Here is a 17,477-nt window from a genome sequence, read left to right on the forward strand (position 1 = left end):
ATTGATGATTGGGTGTTGGATTCAGGGTCTTTGTTCCATAGCACCTCACATCGAGAAATCATGCAAAATTATATTGCTGGTAATTTTGGGAAGATGTATACGGCTGATGGAAAGGCACTGGATGTAGTGGGAGTGGGTGATGTACACATCACACTTCCAAAGTTTGTGGACTTTACAGCAAGTCAGACATATTCCAAATTTAAAGAAAAACCTGATCTCTGTGGGACAACTTGATGACAGCGGTTTTACAGTAACGTTCTCTGGAGGAGCTTGGAAGATCACTAAGGGTGCGCTGGTCCTAGCGCATGGTAAGAGATCTAACTCTTTGTATTTAAGATCAGGGTCCAGTGATGTGCAGAGAAATACAAGAGTGCAAAAATGTAAGTTTGATCACGTGAAACCTGTGAGGAAGCCAAAGGGAGTCAGCTTTGGCATTCCTCATGAAAACCTAGGAAAGTTGGCTAAGATTGCTAAGATCTGTTCGAGACCGGATACTCCTGGTGCAGTGGGAGTTGTGAATTGCCCTGTGGATGTGCTGACTAAGGGTGATATATGTGGAAGACTGAAGTCGAGCTTGACTTCAGTGCGTCTTCTAAGTTGAAGACGAGAGCTGCCAGCTGCAGAGATGATAGGGTTTGGCTAGAAACAGGGGCTGGCATGTGGAGACCCAGTCTCCAAGTGGGAGATTGTTGGAGTGTATGTGGAGACTGGTTTTAGAGCTGAAAGAGTGTTTGCTGAAAGTTGGCTCGACAATTGGCTCGAGCGAAAGTTCGCTCAATGTCGCTCGAGCTAAGATCAAGTACGAGAGTCCCGCTCGAGTACCGCTCAAGCGAGACACAAACTCTAATGTTCGCTCGACCCTCACTCGACACTCCGCTCGAGCCAATGTTCATCTGGCTGTTCGATCGAGGTGCACTCGATACGCTGCTCGAGCGAAGCACGTAGTTTTGCCAGATTAGAGTTTCCAGCGCCACTCACTATATATATGTCATATTAGAATTGTGTTGAATGGCCTTAAGCATATTATGAGAGAGAACAATTGTCTAATGAGTGCATATTGTGTGAGAGAACAAAAAACCCTAGAGATTGTAAGTTGAGATTGAGTAATTTTAATCTTCTCTGGTTAATAAGATTTCTGCAGCTCTGTGGACGTAGGCAATTTGTCGAATCACATATATTATGCGTCGTATCCTTGATTGTGTTGTTTTTACTTTATTTGTCATCGTTGGTGTGTATATTTGCATAACATTTCACAACACCTCTCTGTTATTAGTTGCTCATCATCAGGAATAAGCTGCGTTTGGATGTTGAATTGAGTTGAGTTGAGTTGAGATGATAAAATATTGTTAAAATATTATTTTTTAATATTATTATTATTTTAAAATTTGAAAAAATTGAATTATTTATTATATTTTGTGTTAAAATTTGAAAAGATTGTAATGATGAGTTGAGATGAGTTGATGATCCAAACATACCAGTTCATTATAGAATTTAGAAGGATTCCTTTGACTATAAATGAATGAATGCATGTCTCTCCTCTCTATACATATTCTGTGATATCCTTTCCCTCTATCTACAACACCTCGAATTTGAAAAAAAAAACCATAAAAAACAAAAAAAAATTGAACATCTTATGAATCATGCTAGTCAATATAATTCCAATTCGACCTCTTAGGCTTTAAACACGAAGTGAAACACGGGTCTTTATTGGTTTTAGCTTCAATCCCATGCTTTCGGGAGAGAGGAGTTCCGGGGAGATGCAAGAGGGACTGAGGGGGCCCCTTGGGCTGTCACTGATGTGGCATGGCTTATACAATCCGTACCCCATGAAGAAGAACTCCATGGGTATCAACATGGCATGGGGCTGCTCCTCCGTCACCACTGATCCACAAGCCTGGACCTGCACAAACAACACAACCTTTAATACAAATGGCCCTTTGCCCAATCCATGTGCATGTATTCAATTTCATATATTTCCTGAATGGAACCATTAGTAACTTGCGATATGAGCGTTCTATCGTAGACAATGACTTGGAAGCCTGGATTTATTATGTCCACAACAAATGCAGAATAAAACAGTTTCTTGGGAAGGATTCCATACAAAGTTTCATAGATTAATCAATCGGGAAAAAAGTCCAACAATTGTTGCAGGAATTGAACCCTTGCTAAGACCATAACCGGTCCACCTGTAAATTATACGAACATATATTGCACCACATACCTCGACTAAGGCACTGAATCTACAGTCCAGTTTCGAGCTCATGTGAAGAGCCTCCGAATGGAAAGGAGAGCTATCCCCAACAAAGATTAGTGATCGACATCTTAGTCTCTTCAACCCCTTGGTAATGTCTTGTCTCCTGCAAATTGGCAAAACCAAGCAGTGCATAAACATATACAGTTGAATCTTTGTGAAGAGTACATAGATGCAAGCAAACAAGTATACTGACAAAGCGGCCATTGCACGGTTTTTACCTGTTGATTGCTTGAAGAAAACGAAAAACATTTATGCTGTGTCTCTCATCAAGCAGCTGCAGAAACAAATGTCATGGGAATCAAACAAGCATCACCTTTTGGAAATCCACCGTATAAGGAGGGAGAAAAGAAAGAGAATCCAATTCCAGAGAAGGTACAATTTTTGCACAAGTGAATTTAAAAAATAGCTTTAAACACTGACTCTTCGACATGCTTGAACTATATCCGACTCTGGAACTCCTGCACTACCCCGAAGTTCCTGTTAAAAATTTATAGCAACCTCATCACTCAGCCAACCCAGTAAAACCATGTAGTATATAAGCAAAGGAAAACAAACATTGCCACAGTTGAGGAACTAGAATACCTTACTGAAGTAGCGTTGAAGCAAGCACTCCTTCACCAAGCCACACATGCCATAGAAATAAAGGAAGTTTGACATCACCTACAGAAAATACACATCATTGGATATGGTATAAAAATTGATGCATGTTTACCAGTAAGAATAATGGCAAGGTGTAAAGAAGGAACCTTATTATATATCCATTCGGTCCAGGAGGGTGCTTTGCATAAAGGGGACACAAGTATCAAACCAAGAACGCGTTCCCTATACTTCAACTGTGACAGAAACCTTGCTCAGTTGATCCAATAATAGAATTTTTTTTTTTTAAACATACTGATCACACTACTCCAGAAGGGTTACATACTGCAAATAGGGTAAGGATGTAAGCACCTGCTGTCACCCCCATGCACATCACTGCCCCAAGCCTGAAGAAGGATATAATAATGTAATCAGAATACAAAATCAAAAGACAGGTTCTCATCTGAGAAAAGACCAGAGGAGACACTCCATGAATAAATCCCCTTCTACACCGTCTTGTTAAGAAGCACAGTTAAGGACTTCATGTAGCATGCTACTTAAGAACTGAAACTAAAGGTTTTTGGGCATAAAAAATTAACATAAAAATCCAACAAAATATAGAATAGTCATTACCTGAAAAAGTTAAGAATCTCAATTATCTGATCAGCTAAATCATCAACAGAGGGCACAGGATCATTGGGAAAAATTGCAGCTGCTCCTAACTGGAAAAACTCTTATGATAGTTCCAGAAGAGAAATTATGTGAAAAATACCATTTAGTTGTATATGCATGCGATACATTTTTCAGATAGAAAAATAGCCAAATTATAAAGATGCAGTCAAATCAACCAATTACAGACCTCGTGCCCAGGTGGACTGATATGATAGATGCAGAAGTTGTGGAGCAACAAAGAAGCTGCTTCAGGACAAAAGAACAATCCTTGGAAACAAGAGACATCTGCACAAAATATTAATAATTAAAATAATATTTGTGATAAAATCTCAGAAAAAAATGAGGCAAAATCACACATAACCCATAGTTGGTAAATTATTACTGCATATTGAAGGGTCAAGAACCAGATCTTAAAAAGAGAACAGGGAGAAGAAGGGGCTCAAATTGCACAGTTATTTTTTCAATTGTGTGGCAGGCATTTGTGAAAGGAGATAGCATCAGACACCATTACACTTACGATTTAAAGCTAAATCAGGATAAGTAAGTAGTGCTGGTTTGTCTTGATCTCCATAAACTATAACAGACACAGGACCACAGCCAGTATGAATAAGATGTTCCTGCAGATGACAGATTATAATATAAGTGCTATGAACAGAGAAATCAGGCCAGTACCACTATGCATGCGAGATAACCATGTAGGTCTTAACATTCCAAGAAAGAAACAAACAGATGCACTTTTAAATCCGTTTCATCACCATTACATCTTTAACTTGTGTAGTAGGCATTTGTGAAAGGAGATAATAGCCTCCAGTATGTAACAGGAATCAAGTGTTTTGAATATGTACCCCTCAAGTAAGCGAATGACGCCCAATTCATCCAGAGAATTTAATTCCCTAGAAGAGCTCCCCCATGTGCATCTACCCCTTTTCAGGCAGCCCAAAACTATCTTGCCACATCATATTGAATTAACTTTCCTAAAAGATGAAACAACTAATTAATTTCTGGTCTCAATCATTGTATTCTTTTCCTTCCAAAGAAGAAAACAAAAAAGGATGACAGTTAAAAAGAAAGGCACGGAATCTCATAGACTTAAAGAAGGCATTGACTTTAGACCGATTAAATGATCGAAAAAATTAGGGAAAGAGATTGAAAAATAAGGAAACAGCTGGACTTGTCCATATAATAAAAAGGAATAAGATAAAGAAAGGTATAGCATAGGTTTGTATATTCTTCAATGAATAGAAAGATGATTTGATCCGGGCAAGGAATTCATTAAAAGCAAGAGATTTCTCCTACGCTAAAATGCATAATACAGGAAAAGTAAACAAAATTAAATGGGACCATCTGTGGTAAAATGTATTTTACTTGAAGAAAGGTGTGTCAAGAGCTTAGCCAGGAGAATGGATTTGTGAGATCTAAAAAACTTATCAAATAAAGGTAAGAGTAATGCTACGTATAGTCGTGGAGTGCGCAACCACCGTGTTTTTGCTTTGAAAAAGAGTGAGATCCACTATTAAAAGATTATTATTTTTTCATGTGATTCCGGTGCTTATTTATTTTTTTAAAATGATTACTCCACGACTACATATAACATTACTCTAAAGGAAATAAAGGAAATGGAAAGATCACTTCCTCCCATCAAAAAAAAAAAAAAGAGATCACCACCAAATTTCCAATAACGGTTATAAAAAAAATATTGTTTTCTAAATCAAATATTTCATCAATCTAAGGGACGAAAAAAACTAACCCATCCTTTATTGCGTTAAAAAGGAAGAAAATCAATGATTTTGGTGTTCTCCAAGCAACGATATAAAAACACCCACAAATAATAGTTTTCATTTCTTCTCCAACTTGTTCTCAACCAAACAAGAAATCAAACACCATCAATTCATTCAACTGCAGCAAAGCAAATTACTAAAAACCAAAGTTCAAAAAAAAAAAAAAAAAAAAAAAAGAAGAAAAGAACCTCGCAACCGTAAAATGCAGTCATTGGGGGAAAAAAAGGAATTCACAACTGTTGAATGTAGTCATTGGAATTTGGAACTATACGAAAGAGCTGTTCGAAATTAACCCACACAAGCCAAAAAAACAGACAAACCTTTCCACCCAGATGGATCTTCTCCATATCGACGGAAACAGAGTTGTTAGAATTTGTCATGGCCACATTCTTTGTATCCCCAAAGTCCCACTCTCTCTCTCTCAATGTAAGTCTCTAGCTTCACTGGCTTATATACGATGCGATTGTCGGTCTTAACTTACGACTCTTTCTCTACCGTCTCTCTGACTGGAAAAATTTTAAACCTTCGGTTAACCACTTGACGGTCTTTACCCCCGTGGTGCTGGTCAAACCTTCTGCTAACTTTGCTTTTTATAGGAAAATATAAACGACTAGTTTTTTAAATAGGGTAGTTATAAGCTTACTACGTTATTACTATCTATCTATTATTTAAATGTATTTCAAATTTTTTATTTTTTTATTATTTTTTTAAATACTTTTTTAACATCCTTAATCATTAAGAAAAAAATTAAAAAAATATATAACTTTACTAATACTCACTTCCTTAATCATTAAGTAAAATAAAAAATTAAAAAAAAAATCAAATACAAAAAGAATTGTAGATGAGTAGTAGTAAGGTAGTAACCCTATCATTATTCTTTTAAATAAGGGAATATAAACTACTTAAGTTTAAACTGAAACAATTATAATATAAACGAACTATGGCATTTTTTCAAACCAAATATGTCAAGAATGAGGAAGTTGGTCTCTCCATCAAACAGTTTAGAGCACCAAACTGCTATGTCCAACACAATATGCCTAGTGGACTTGAGATCATTTTCTTTTAATGAAATGCTTGCTTGTTTACCAAAACAGATACTTTAGATTTTTACAATTTCTTTACATAGTTTACAAATATATAAATACATTCATAAGAATTGAAGCTACATGTATCATATTAGAAAATTGATTTCATCATATCTTATAAAATATTTAAGATGTTTTCGCAATAAAGAAAAATAATAATAAATAAATAAATAAGTATGCAACTTTATACAAGTTGAGGTTAACTAAATTTTATTCGAGTCATATCATTTAATAATTTATCCTAATTTTATTTTCAGAATATAAGATTAGATAATTTAATAATGCACTTAGTAAGATTCATATCATGAAATTGACTTGTTTCTTTACAGTCTTAGGCTCTGTTTGGATAGTGAAAGTGTTTTATCTCACATCATTATTACAACTTTTTTAAATTTCCACACAAAACATAATAAACAATTCAACTTTTTAAAACTCTAAAACAAGAATAATATTAAAAAATAATATACTAATAATATTTTATTCAACTTTTAATTTTTATCTAAAACTATCTCATCTTATTTCACTGTCCAAACGGTGCCTTAATAATGTTTTATATTTACTTTCAACTCAACCGGACTATTTCAAATGGTATGAGAAACAGAAGATGTGAACTTAAATTTTCAATTCAAGGTTGAACTTTCATTTTATTTCCATGCTGAGTGTGTGTGATGCGCGCGCTCATACACATGTCATTAAAATGTTTCTTTGTATGGGGCCCATTTTCTTCATTTTGTGACTTAGAAGTTACAAATTGTGGGTTATTTGCCTTCCATTTGACTCAATGATTAATCATATAAATGTGTGTATCATGTTGATATATAATTCTCATCTCATTTTGGCAACTTTGTGGAGTAGGTTATGGTTCCTTTCTCCCTTGTCTTGTCCCCCACTTCTTTCACCAACCACCAATGTGCCGTTTTAGTTTAAAAAAATGGAAGAATTCATTAAATTTTTTTAATTTTTTTTAATGGGGGTAATGATTAAGATTGCATAACAATTGCTTATGAAAGAGATTGTTAAATCAAATAGTTAATGGTTCTCTCTTTCATTTTAGTAGTATTTAATTTGACTACAAAATTAATATCGAGTTCTTGAAGAAAGCTACTGATTTTGTACCAAATTTCACTCATAAAATCAATTACATTTAGGACAGATGTAATTACTCCATGAAAGCAAGGTAGTAAAAGTGGGGGAAGGAAGATGTTAAATAAAGACTTGTTTGAATAGTGAAATGAGATAAAATAATTTTAGATGAGTTGAATAAAATATTGCTAGAATATTATTTTTTAATATTATTATTGTTTTGAAATTTGAAAAAGTTGAATTATTTATTATATTTTATGTGAAAATTTAAAAAAATTATAATAATGAGATGAGATGAAATAAGTTGAGATCGTTTCTCTGTCCAAACAAGCTCAAACAAGCCCTAACTCCAGGAAGTGAACATGTACTTCCTAATACAATTAGTAAACATCTTTACCATGGGCAAATTGGTGATACCATAAATATTTTAGCAAAACTGACTAGATGCCATGGAAGCTTATCACCTACTGGTTTGTATCTCCAGCAACCTGAAGCATTACAGTATCTCATCTGCCAAGCCAACAAAAGAGTGATTGCACAGATTTTCATCATTCAGTTGGTTAACATTCTAACAGAGCGCAACAAAAGAGTGAAGCTGCTACAAATAGCATGGTTAAGGTCTTTTCCCCACAGATAACCTTAAAACTCCTTTGTTTCTGTATCCTCATCCGAGAGTGGATTTTCAACTTCACTCTCACTATCAGAACCATCGTTACTGACAATAGTTGACCTTGATCTGACTGAATCTGAGTTTTGGCAAAGGTCATACTTGACAAATTTTATCTTCTGATTTTCAGCACTTTTCCCTTCTTTCCGTTTTCTTCCTCCCTTTTCTGGCAGCTTCATCGTGTGGGCAGCGGCCACAAATGCAGCACTCATGGATTGTTTCATCTTATCCTCATCTGTATCTTCATCTGCTCCATTATTATCAATGGTAAAGAGAATATCATCATCCACTTTTTTGTTCTTCAACTTAGATGCAGGTTGCTCCAAGTCAGCTTTAAAGATATCAAGAACTAATTTGGTACGATATTTTGAAATGCTATCATCAAATACTTTTATTCCCCGATCCTCGAGGTTTAGTAGCCACTCTGGAAAATCAGATCATTGAAAATAAAAATTAAATAAAACAAGTAGGTCATCAACTACAGAGTGAAGTTGTTTGAGCTACTTACTGATTAGAGCTTTTGGTGAGGATCCACTTGATCTATTCAGTTTTTCCTCCAAAACAATCTGGCTGCTGCCCCATTTAATAATTTGGGATGGTAGAAGTGAATTTGAAAAGGCGTCTATGTAAGAAATAGCTCTCTTCTGATCCCCACCTTCCCTGCAGCAAGCACAATAATGCATGAGACTTTGCGCTGAAGAATTCATTAGAATTTCAACAATATAACTCTTCTGTAGTACCTGAAAAATTCTATGGCCTCATATGTAAGAATCAATCTTGCCATGGCAAGACATTTCATGTGCTCAGCAGGTATGCTGAATGCCCTCTCAGGACTGAGAAAAGAATACTCAACCAATATAACAGCATCATAGAGGACATTTCTTAACAAAACTTCATCTTCAGAACTCTGCATAGACATATTTCCACGTGAAGCTCTTTAGAATCGGACCATCTTCAAGATACATAATTTTGACTACTGTACACACTCGCACACACTGATAAAACCCCAAAGAAGCAAGAAACTGTACAGATAATTGGGGATACACATTAACAAATTAAACGTTCCGAGAAAGACATACTAACCAATAGGGAAGTCACAGTCAAAACCCTCTCCAGCAGTATCCGCACAAGGTTCTCTGGATTAAGAAACAATCATGATGTAAGCGTTACCAAAGTTGAAATCAGAGAAAACACTACTGTAATTGGAGAAGTCAAAGGAACATCGGAAATGGTAAAATTTGATTTGTATAATCAAAACAGCATTCACATAATTCATGATTGACATGACAAGAACTAGGTTATAATAAAAGGAGTTTAATTGGACAGCCAAAAAAATGCCCTGACAAGTACTAACCGAAAAAGTAGAAGCTCCGAAAGCCAGAAATTGAACCAACAGCCCAACTCCTCAACTCCTCCCTCGCAATCCCAGCACGGAATTTTAAGCAAAGTTCCAACAGAAACACCTCGGCAATAACAACTCCAGCCAACTGTCCGACACAAAATTTTCCGTCATTGAGCCATTCAATAGTTCCACCACTTAGAAGCGGCAAGAAAGCCTCTATGCCATCATTAGAACCGATCCAAATGCGAACTAATTCTGCGAAAGGCGTTGTCGAATTCGAACCAAGCGAACCACATTCGTCACTAGAATCCTTACTACAACACACATTGATATACCCAAGAATGCCTTCCACCAATGATATAATCTCCCTCATTGCTTTCCTCTCTCTCTTCAAAGCCAAGTCCTTTCCAAACAACTCAACGACCACCTTGTACACCTCGAACACCACCGGAGTAAGCAATGCTATGCACTTCGAAGAACCGCACGAAACAGAACAAGAAGATACCAACTGAAACAAGTCCTTCGAGGCCGTTATCCGATCCAAAAGGCCATCTTTCCGTGGGTTTCTGCTGCGAAAGGTTAATCCGGCGTACACCCAGATCGATTCAAGAGGTGGGTCAAGCTTTGCTTCCATTAATTCGTAGAAAACATGAATGAAATGAGATAAGTCGAGGGTTTCTTCGTGGATTTCGGCAAAAAGATTTTGCATTGACTGGTTTAGCTTGAGCTCGTAGTTCTTGCCTACTAGGAGGTCGATACAGTTTTGTGGAGTGGAAGATGCATGTTCGATTGCAGCTACAGACATGGTGCTTCTTTGTGGGAATCTGATGGGGAGAGCAAATGATGAATCAGAGACAGCTAATGCTAAACCCCAGAAACCCTATAAATAGGAAAGTTGAGGGAGAAAGGCGATTACATTGTTTAGGGTTTAAACAGGGCCATTTGAATGTTCCATTTATTTTTGCCACGTAAGCATGGAATTAATTATACACCGGGATTAACCTTGGATGGTTTTGGCCTTAAGTTGCTTTCCAAGATTTTTGTGAGTTACTAGCATTCCCGTGCATTGGGCACTTAATTATGTAAATGATACAAGGGTAAAGATTATTTGGTAATGCATCGAAATTGTTTGTATATACTATCGCAAAGTTGTATTACTTCTTAGAAGTTGTGACACAACTATCGGCATATTACATTTATAAAATTTATCATTGCTTTGTGCCGTTTGGACTCGAAATGGATTAGGAATACTGAACTTGATGTGGCCAAATAAGTTGGGGGCATAACGAGACCTTTTTTGGGATGTGTTATGCTGGTTTTCTCTAAGAATGATTTGGTATAGTATTTTCATTCTTTTTTTTCTTTTACAGGTGTACTTAGTAGTCGTATAGTCTATCTGTTAGTATAAACATGATTGATGACATATTAAGAAATACAAACCTGAAAATAGAACTTCTCTCTCTAGGAAAATCCTCCTCCCTTCTCTCTAAACACTCTAAAACTTCAAATCAAACGAAAGGGGGTGGGAGCTTCGGCTCCTCCCCCCTCTTTCTCCTTCCCCTCCCCTTTCTCATCTGTCCATGTCATTTTCTGTATAGTGTTCTTTTGGGTTTATGTTTTGTTTCTCAGGCCGAATAAGGGAGGATCTTCGTTCGGGTCTTTGCAGCCATCGCCCTCCTACACACGCCCCACCGGGATGAAGCCCAACCGCCGATCTTCAAGACCACCAAATTTGACGTTCATCGGAGTGAAGCGTTGCTCGCACGCGCGGGACGAAGCTCCGGATCTCATTGACGCATGCCCATCACGCGCCACCACGGAGCCCTCTGCCGATGCCACGCTTGGCATCTCTGGACTCCTTGACTCCAGAGCTTCCAAGATTGACTGTCGGTTTTCCTCCCCAAGTGACTTGTACTCTACACGCGCCACTGCCGACGCATCGTGCACTGTTCATTCGCTTGGGTCTTCTGTTTCTTTGTTGTTCTATTCCAGTTTTTGATGTGTTTGTTTTTGTATTCTTCTGTTCTTTTGTTGACCCAAGTAAGGTGTTGTGCCTTTGGATCGTACATAATCTGGGGCAAGAGCTATTTGAGAGTGGGCTGCGATGTCATGGCCAGTGATATCGTATGACCAGTGCTCACGCGTAGATTCTACTTGCGTAGTGGAGGCTGTTGTGTCCGTGCGTGAGCTAGGTGCTCGTACCGTCAAGGCTCGAGATGCCGATGCCTGCTGTGGGCGTGACGTCCGGGTCACACTGAGGCTTGTGGTTTTGTAGTTTAGTTGTTAGTTAGTAGTTGTTAGTTGTTAATGTGTTTTATTTGTTTTCTTGTTATTTTAGTTTTTAATAAAATAGAAATAGGCTATTGGATTTAGTGTCTATAGCAGTGTCCCATACTTTTCCTCCCTAAGAGGATATAGGGGCCTTCAGGTTCTGTTTACAGAACGCTTTCTCTGTTAGGAGAGAGTTTATTGAGAAGTTAAGACAATGTCCGCCACAAAGAAATTTGTGTGTGGGGAAGCCCCATAGCTTATGCGTAGTTGGCTTATAGTCTGGATTTTTTCATGTATTGATAAGTCACAGTTGTAACTTCGGTTCATTAATGAAATGAGACTATTTCCATAAAAAAAAATACAAACTTGGAATTTTGCCCACTACATATAAGTAGGAGATGTAATAAAAGGAGGTTCATAATAGGCACGCCTTGCTCTTCGTATGCTCATCCATTAGGCTTGGCATAGGAAGTGGCTTAATGGCTAGGCATTTAACCCTGCCTGGGGTTTATAATTGGAGGGCAATATATTAAACCCCCCCCCCCCCCCTCTCTAGAATGAGTAGTTCATGAAAAATTTGAGAATCACTTTCAAATATTATGTGTTTGTATTTAGGTAGTGGAATTTGAAAGTGTTGTTCTAGTATTTTTACCACATGGCATACTTTACCACTAGAGAAGATAATTTTAGATCAAAGATATTCGTAAACTAATCGCATCAGATCCATGATTTACCGCTCGAGGTAAACGCTTCTGCTATACTCTAATATAGAATTTCTAACAATTATCATCAACAATGTTGACAAGGGATTCCATCAAGACATATTTCTTGATGCAGCTCATGTCGAAGCCATATACATTATTTTAAACTAGAGAACAAAATTGGCAAGGGAAACAATCAAGTACAAATAAACGGCATTGGATCATCCATTGGAAAAGGCATAGCACTTGAAATTTCCAAAACAAGAATAGATGAGAGATCACAGGCTTCAGTACTATTCGATTTATATATTAAAATTGTCTATAGTCTCACATTCAATTTTATTGTCTTTGTATTCTGAATCCTTTAATGGCTGTCAAGTATAGGGATGTTTTGTTAGGTAGCACAGCTCCATCCTTAACCCGGATAGATGATTTTCTAAAAATTTCATTTTATTTAAAATGAAGTTGTAAAATAGTTGCATTCGTACCAATTAGTTTGGGTAGCGAGGCTCCGCGACCAGGCATGCTTGTCCAATCTACTTGTCTCGCTAGGTTGCCCATCAACCCACCCATCTTGAGTGTCGGTGTGGGTGGGTTGCTACCAAATATATTAACATGTGGGTGACAGTACCAACCCGTTCAAATTTTCACCCTCCCACCTGTATAATATATATATATATATAAACTTAAAATTTGTAATTTGTTTCTCTCTCCTCTCACTTTCCCTCCCGATGCCCACGTCTCCTCTTCCTCTCCTTCCTCTCAAGTTCGCGCTCTCTCATCTTCTTCTGTTCTTCTTCTTTTTCTCATCTTCTCAGCCTTCTTCTTCTTCAGAATCTCCACAACCACGACCAATCCGTAGTCGTGGTCACGAGTCATCACCACGTCTAGTCTACAACAGTAAGAGTCATACGACTATGGCTTGGTTGTGGATCTCTGCAACCTAAGACTACGGCCATAGCCGCACTGCCATGGATATGAGATTTCTTTATTCAATCCATAAACTTAAATAGAAATATGAGATTATTTTGGTTGTTTTGTGCGCTTGGTATTGATTTAGAGCGATTATGATTGGTTTTGTCCGATTTTTTGATATATTTGCATTTATGTTGTGATTTGTGCGACTTTTTTGGTTAATTTGCTAGTGGACAGGGTTGTTGGACAGTAGTGGCGTCAATCTACCCGCCTATTAAATGGATGTGGACGATCAGAGATGTGGTCAATGACGAGATGCGGAGGTCGATTTAGCCACCCCGCCCAGGCGAGGACGGGGGTGTGATGGGTGGTTACCCATGTAAGAGTTTTGTTAAAACTCTATATCTCACACACCCATGTCCTAATGGGTTTAGATTAGTTCAAATATTATCACTTAATTAATGAGTCATAGTGGAACATGAATACTTCTAGATTTCATGATGGCTAGGAGTCTATAAATAGTACTAAAGAGTCAATGATTCTCACCAACAATATTGTTGTGCCTCTAGCCATTGGGAGACACTTGGACGTAAAGTTGCTAAGGTGATCATTCTCTCATATTCATGTCAAATTCTTCATCAAACCATGATAGAGAAATATATGTCTTTTAATTGTTATTATTTTATTATTATAGATCATAGAAAATCGAATATCCAAATACTAATATCTATACCCAACCAACACCATGAAACATATATTGGAACTAAAAGAAACATGATGGATGAGCACTCTTATGACTTGTGGCATAAAAGATTAGGGCAAATCTCTAAAAAAATGTTGTAGCAATTAGTAAAATAAAAGATAATTCCGCATTTAGATTTTACTAATTTTCAGGTGTGTGTGGATTGCATTAAAGGAAAGCAAACCAAACATACTAAGAAAGGTGTTACAAGAAGTAAGGAGCTTCTTGAAATAATACACACAGATATATGTGGACCATTCTCCATTGAATGTTTTGGTAGAGAAAAGTATCTTATCACCTTTATAGATGATTTTTCATGGTTTGGATATATCTATCTACTACATAAGAAATCTCAAGCTGTTTTAGTACTTGAGGTATTTCTCATGGAGGTGAAAAGGCAATTAGACAGAAAGGTGAAAATCATTAGATCGGATCGAGATGGGGAATAGTATGAGAAGTATGACAAATCAGGTTGTAATCACGGCCCATTCTTCAAGCTTCATGAACAACATCGCATTGTTGCACAGTACACAATGCTAGGAATGCCACAGCAGAATGGCGTTGCTAAAAGGCATAATTTGACCTTATTGGATATGTTCAAAAGTATGGTAAGCAATTCTACCTTACCCAAATCATTGTAGAGTGTAGCTATTAAGACGACAATATATATCTTAAACCGATTTCGTAGTAAGTCAATTCCAAATACTCCATTCAAGCTATGGACTGGTAAGACACCTAGTTTAAGGCACATGCATGTTTGGAGTTGCCCAGCCGAAGCTAGACTTTACAATTCACATGAAATGAAATTGGATCCTAGAACAGTGAGTAGGTATTTTATTGGCTAGACTCCAGAGAAATCCAAATTGTAAGTTCTATTGTCCTAATCACAGTTTGAGAATAGTGGAAATAGAAAATGTCAAATTCATTGAACTTGGCGAGATCAGTGGGAGCATGAAACATAGAGGTGTAATCATTGAGGAAGTACAGGTAGATGTTCCTATACCTACATCCTTAGAAAAAATAGTGGTTCTTCTAATTGACCATCACAATGATACATTGGAACAAGTAAATGATCCCTCATCTCAAAATGATAATACTACTGATGAACCAAGTACGGAGTCACCAGAACAAGTAGTTTACACAGATCTCAGAGAGAACGGAGACTTGCTATTTCGACAGACTACATGGTATATATCCAGGAATTTGAATTTGACATCGAGACAAGTGATCGAAGATCCACTAATGTTTTCACAAGCTATAGAAATGAGTGATTCTAGTAAATAGATCGTTGCCTTGAAAGAAGAGTTGAAATCCTTGGATCAGTATCAAGTCTAGGATCTCGTTGAATTGCCTGAAGGGTGTAAGAGAATAGGATGTAAATGAGTATTTAAAACAAAATGTGATGCAAAAGGCAACGTTGAACAATATAAGGTCAGATTTGTTGGCAATGGCTTCACTTAGAATGAAGGCATTGATTACAAAGAGATTTTTTCTCTAGTATCTAAAAATGATTCTTTTAAGATCATTATGACATTGGTGGCTCATTATGATTTAGAGTTGCACTAGATGGATGTGAAAACAATATTTTTAATTGGAAGTTTGAATGAAGAGGTCTACATGGAGCAAAGAGAAAGCTACTCAAAAAAAGGCAAAGGTACCTAGTATGCAAGCTCAAGAAATCGATTTATGAGCTTAAACAAGCCTTCCAACAATGGTACTTAAAGTTTAATGATACCATTACTGCTTATGAATTAAAAGAAAATATTGTTCATCAATGTATATATCTGAAGGTCAGTGGGAGTAAGTTTATATTTTTGATCATGTATGTTGATTATATCTTGTTTGCTAGTAGTGATATTGGTCTAGTTTATGAAACCAAGGGTTTTCTCTCCAAAAACTTTGAAATTAAGGATATGGGTGAGGCATTTTTCATGATCGGAATCAAAATTTTTCGAGATAAAATACAATGACTATTGAGATTGTCTCAGACAAGTTAAATAGGAAGAGTTCTTGAGAGATTTGGCATGAAAGATTGTTCATCACTGGATACTCCAATATCAAAGGTGATAAGTTTAGCCTATCACAATGTCCTAGAACTGAGTGGGAGTGTAAAGAGATGGAAAAAATCTCATATGCTTCAGTTGTGGGGAGCTTGATATATGCACAGATTTGCACGAGGCCAGACATTAATTTTGTAGTCAGCATGCTTGGGTGCTACCAAAGTAATCTAGGGATGTCTCATTGGAAATCAACAAAGAGGGCATTGCAATATTTGCAAGGAACTATGGAATACCAGCTTACCTTTAGAAGAACTGATAGTTTGGAGGTAACTGGATACTCAGACTTTGATCTTGCTGGTTGCTCTGATAGCAGGAAATCTACTACAGGCTGTGTTTTCCTGTTGACTGGTGGAGCAATCTCATGGAGAAGCATGAAGCAAACAATTATTGTTTTATCTACAATAGAGGTTGAGTTTGTGGCATGCTTTGAGGCCACAATACATGGTTTATGGCTGAGGAACTTTATCTCAGTACTTGGAGTTGTAAACTATTGCCAGGCCCTTAAGAATTTATTGTGATAATTGCTTTGCAGTATTTTTCTCCAAAAATGATAGGTATTCTAATGGTGCCAAGTACATGGAAGTCAAATACCTAAGCGTTAAGGAGAAAGTACATAAACAAACAATGTCCATAGAACATATTAGTACTATGATTATGATAGCAGACCCTTTGACAAAGGGCCTAGTAGCGAAGCAGTTAAAGAACATGTTGATATAATGGGTCTTATGTCTCTATCCATGATATGAACATCTTAATGAGCTCGTTGATTTATTGGATATTTTTTTTTGGACACTAAATTATATCTATTATGGTTGTTTTGTTTTTGTTTTCTTATCTTTCAACTTTATATGTACCTTAAATGGTGTGGATGAATGATGACAAGATAATGTATGCAATATACATGAATTGGAGCCCAATGCATTACATCATTCACCTTAATTGTCCCAATTAAAGATTATGTTAAATTAAGTTATTAGTGTTGTGGTACGTGAAAGGAAATTTGTTGGTTAGATAACAGAGGACCGCTATGACTCGCATTGACAGTTGATTTGACATTGATATTGATATTGCGGAACTCATATAATGTATTTTGACCTATGAATGTTTTCTGGAAATGAACGTGCGCAATATGGTTAATTTCCTGTAATAAACCCATGAACGAAAAATGTTATTTTATCGGCGTATGGACCATGTGAGAGAATGTAAGAGTTTTATTAAAACTCTATGTCCCACACACCCATGTGCAAATGAGTTTAGACTAATTCAAATATTATCACTTAATTAATGAGTTATAGTGAGACATAAATACCTCCATATTTCATGATGGTCAG

General features: G+C 36.8%; 3 protein-coding genes across 5 annotated transcripts; 1 reads left to right on the top strand and 2 right to left on the bottom strand.

Annotated features, from left to right (window-relative positions):
- Positions 1 to 1,463: 1,463 nt before the first annotated feature.
- Positions 1,464 to 5,836, bottom strand: LOC121251511 (protein NDL1-like). 3 transcript variants are annotated; one of them, XM_041150779.1, is made up of 12 exons: positions 5,601 to 5,836; positions 4,258 to 4,476; positions 4,020 to 4,119; positions 3,690 to 3,787; positions 3,464 to 3,552; positions 3,177 to 3,237; positions 3,001 to 3,087; positions 2,837 to 2,914; positions 2,675 to 2,731; positions 2,473 to 2,528; positions 2,222 to 2,357; positions 1,464 to 1,900 (listed from the first exon to the last, which is right to left on the bottom strand). In XM_041150779.1, the coding sequence occupies exons 2-12, from the start codon at positions 4,285 to 4,287 to the stop codon at positions 1,679 to 1,681; spliced, it is 1,014 nt and encodes a 337-aa protein (XP_041006713.1). In that variant the 5' UTR covers positions 4,288 to 4,476; positions 5,601 to 5,836; the 3' UTR covers positions 1,464 to 1,678. The 3 variants fall into 3 exon arrangements, with proteins under 3 accessions (XP_041006713.1, XP_041006712.1, XP_041006714.1); XM_041150778.1 differs by lacking the exon at positions 4,258 to 4,476 and having other exon boundaries at positions 5,601 to 5,835; XM_041150780.1 differs by lacking the exons at positions 4,258 to 4,476; positions 5,601 to 5,836 and adding an exon at positions 4,195 to 4,219.
- A 2,011-nt stretch (positions 5,837 to 7,847) lies between these two features.
- LOC121251512 lies at positions 7,848 to 10,406 on the bottom strand. Its single transcript, XM_041150781.1, has 5 exons — positions 9,470 to 10,406; positions 9,199 to 9,251; positions 8,856 to 9,022; positions 8,624 to 8,775; positions 7,848 to 8,539 (listed from the first exon to the last, which is right to left on the bottom strand). The coding sequence occupies exons 1-5, from the start codon at positions 10,260 to 10,262 to the stop codon at positions 8,088 to 8,090; spliced, it is 1,617 nt and encodes a 538-aa protein (XP_041006715.1). The 5' UTR covers positions 10,263 to 10,406; the 3' UTR covers positions 7,848 to 8,087.
- Positions 10,407 to 16,202: 5,796 nt separating this feature from the next.
- Positions 16,203 to 16,664, top strand: LOC121253519 (secreted RxLR effector protein 161-like). Its single transcript, XM_041153523.1, has one exon. It carries the CDS (start codon positions 16,203 to 16,205, stop codon positions 16,662 to 16,664), a length of 462 nt encoding a protein of 153 aa, XP_041009457.1.
- The last annotated feature ends 813 nt before the right edge of the window (positions 16,665 to 17,477 follow it).

Source organism: Juglans microcarpa x Juglans regia, chromosome 2S (genome assembly GCF_004785595.1).
Source record: "Juglans microcarpa x Juglans regia isolate MS1-56 chromosome 2S, Jm3101_v1.0, whole genome shotgun sequence".
Classification (NCBI taxonomy): Eukaryota; Viridiplantae; Streptophyta; class Magnoliopsida; order Fagales; family Juglandaceae; genus Juglans; species Juglans microcarpa x Juglans regia.

Coding starts and splice junctions, on each gene's coding strand:
- LOC121251511 (XM_041150778.1), bottom strand. CDS start 5,660: ATGACAAATTCTAACAACTCTGTTTCCGTCGATATGGAGAAGATCCAT. Junction 3,553..3,689: donor TCAGTCCACCTGGGCACGAG/GTCTGTAATTGG, acceptor GAGTTTTTCCAG/TTAGGAGCAGCTGCAATTTT. Junction 2,732..2,836: donor TTCAACGCTACTTCAGTAAG/GTATTCTAGTTC, acceptor AATTTTTAACAG/GAACTTCGGGGTAGTGCAGG.
- LOC121251512 (XM_041150781.1), bottom strand. CDS start 10,262: ATGTCTGTAGCTGCAATCGAACATGCATCTTCCACTCCACAAAACTGT. Junction 8,776..8,855: donor GAGGCCATAGAATTTTTCAG/GTACTACAGAAG, acceptor TGCTTGCTGCAG/GGAAGGTGGGGATCAGAAGA. Junction 8,540..8,623: donor CTCACCAAAAGCTCTAATCA/GTAAGTAGCTCA, acceptor CTGATTTTCCAG/AGTGGCTACTAAACCTCGAG.
- LOC121253519 (XM_041153523.1), top strand. CDS start 16,203: ATGGAAAAAATCTCATATGCTTCAGTTGTGGGGAGCTTGATATATGCA.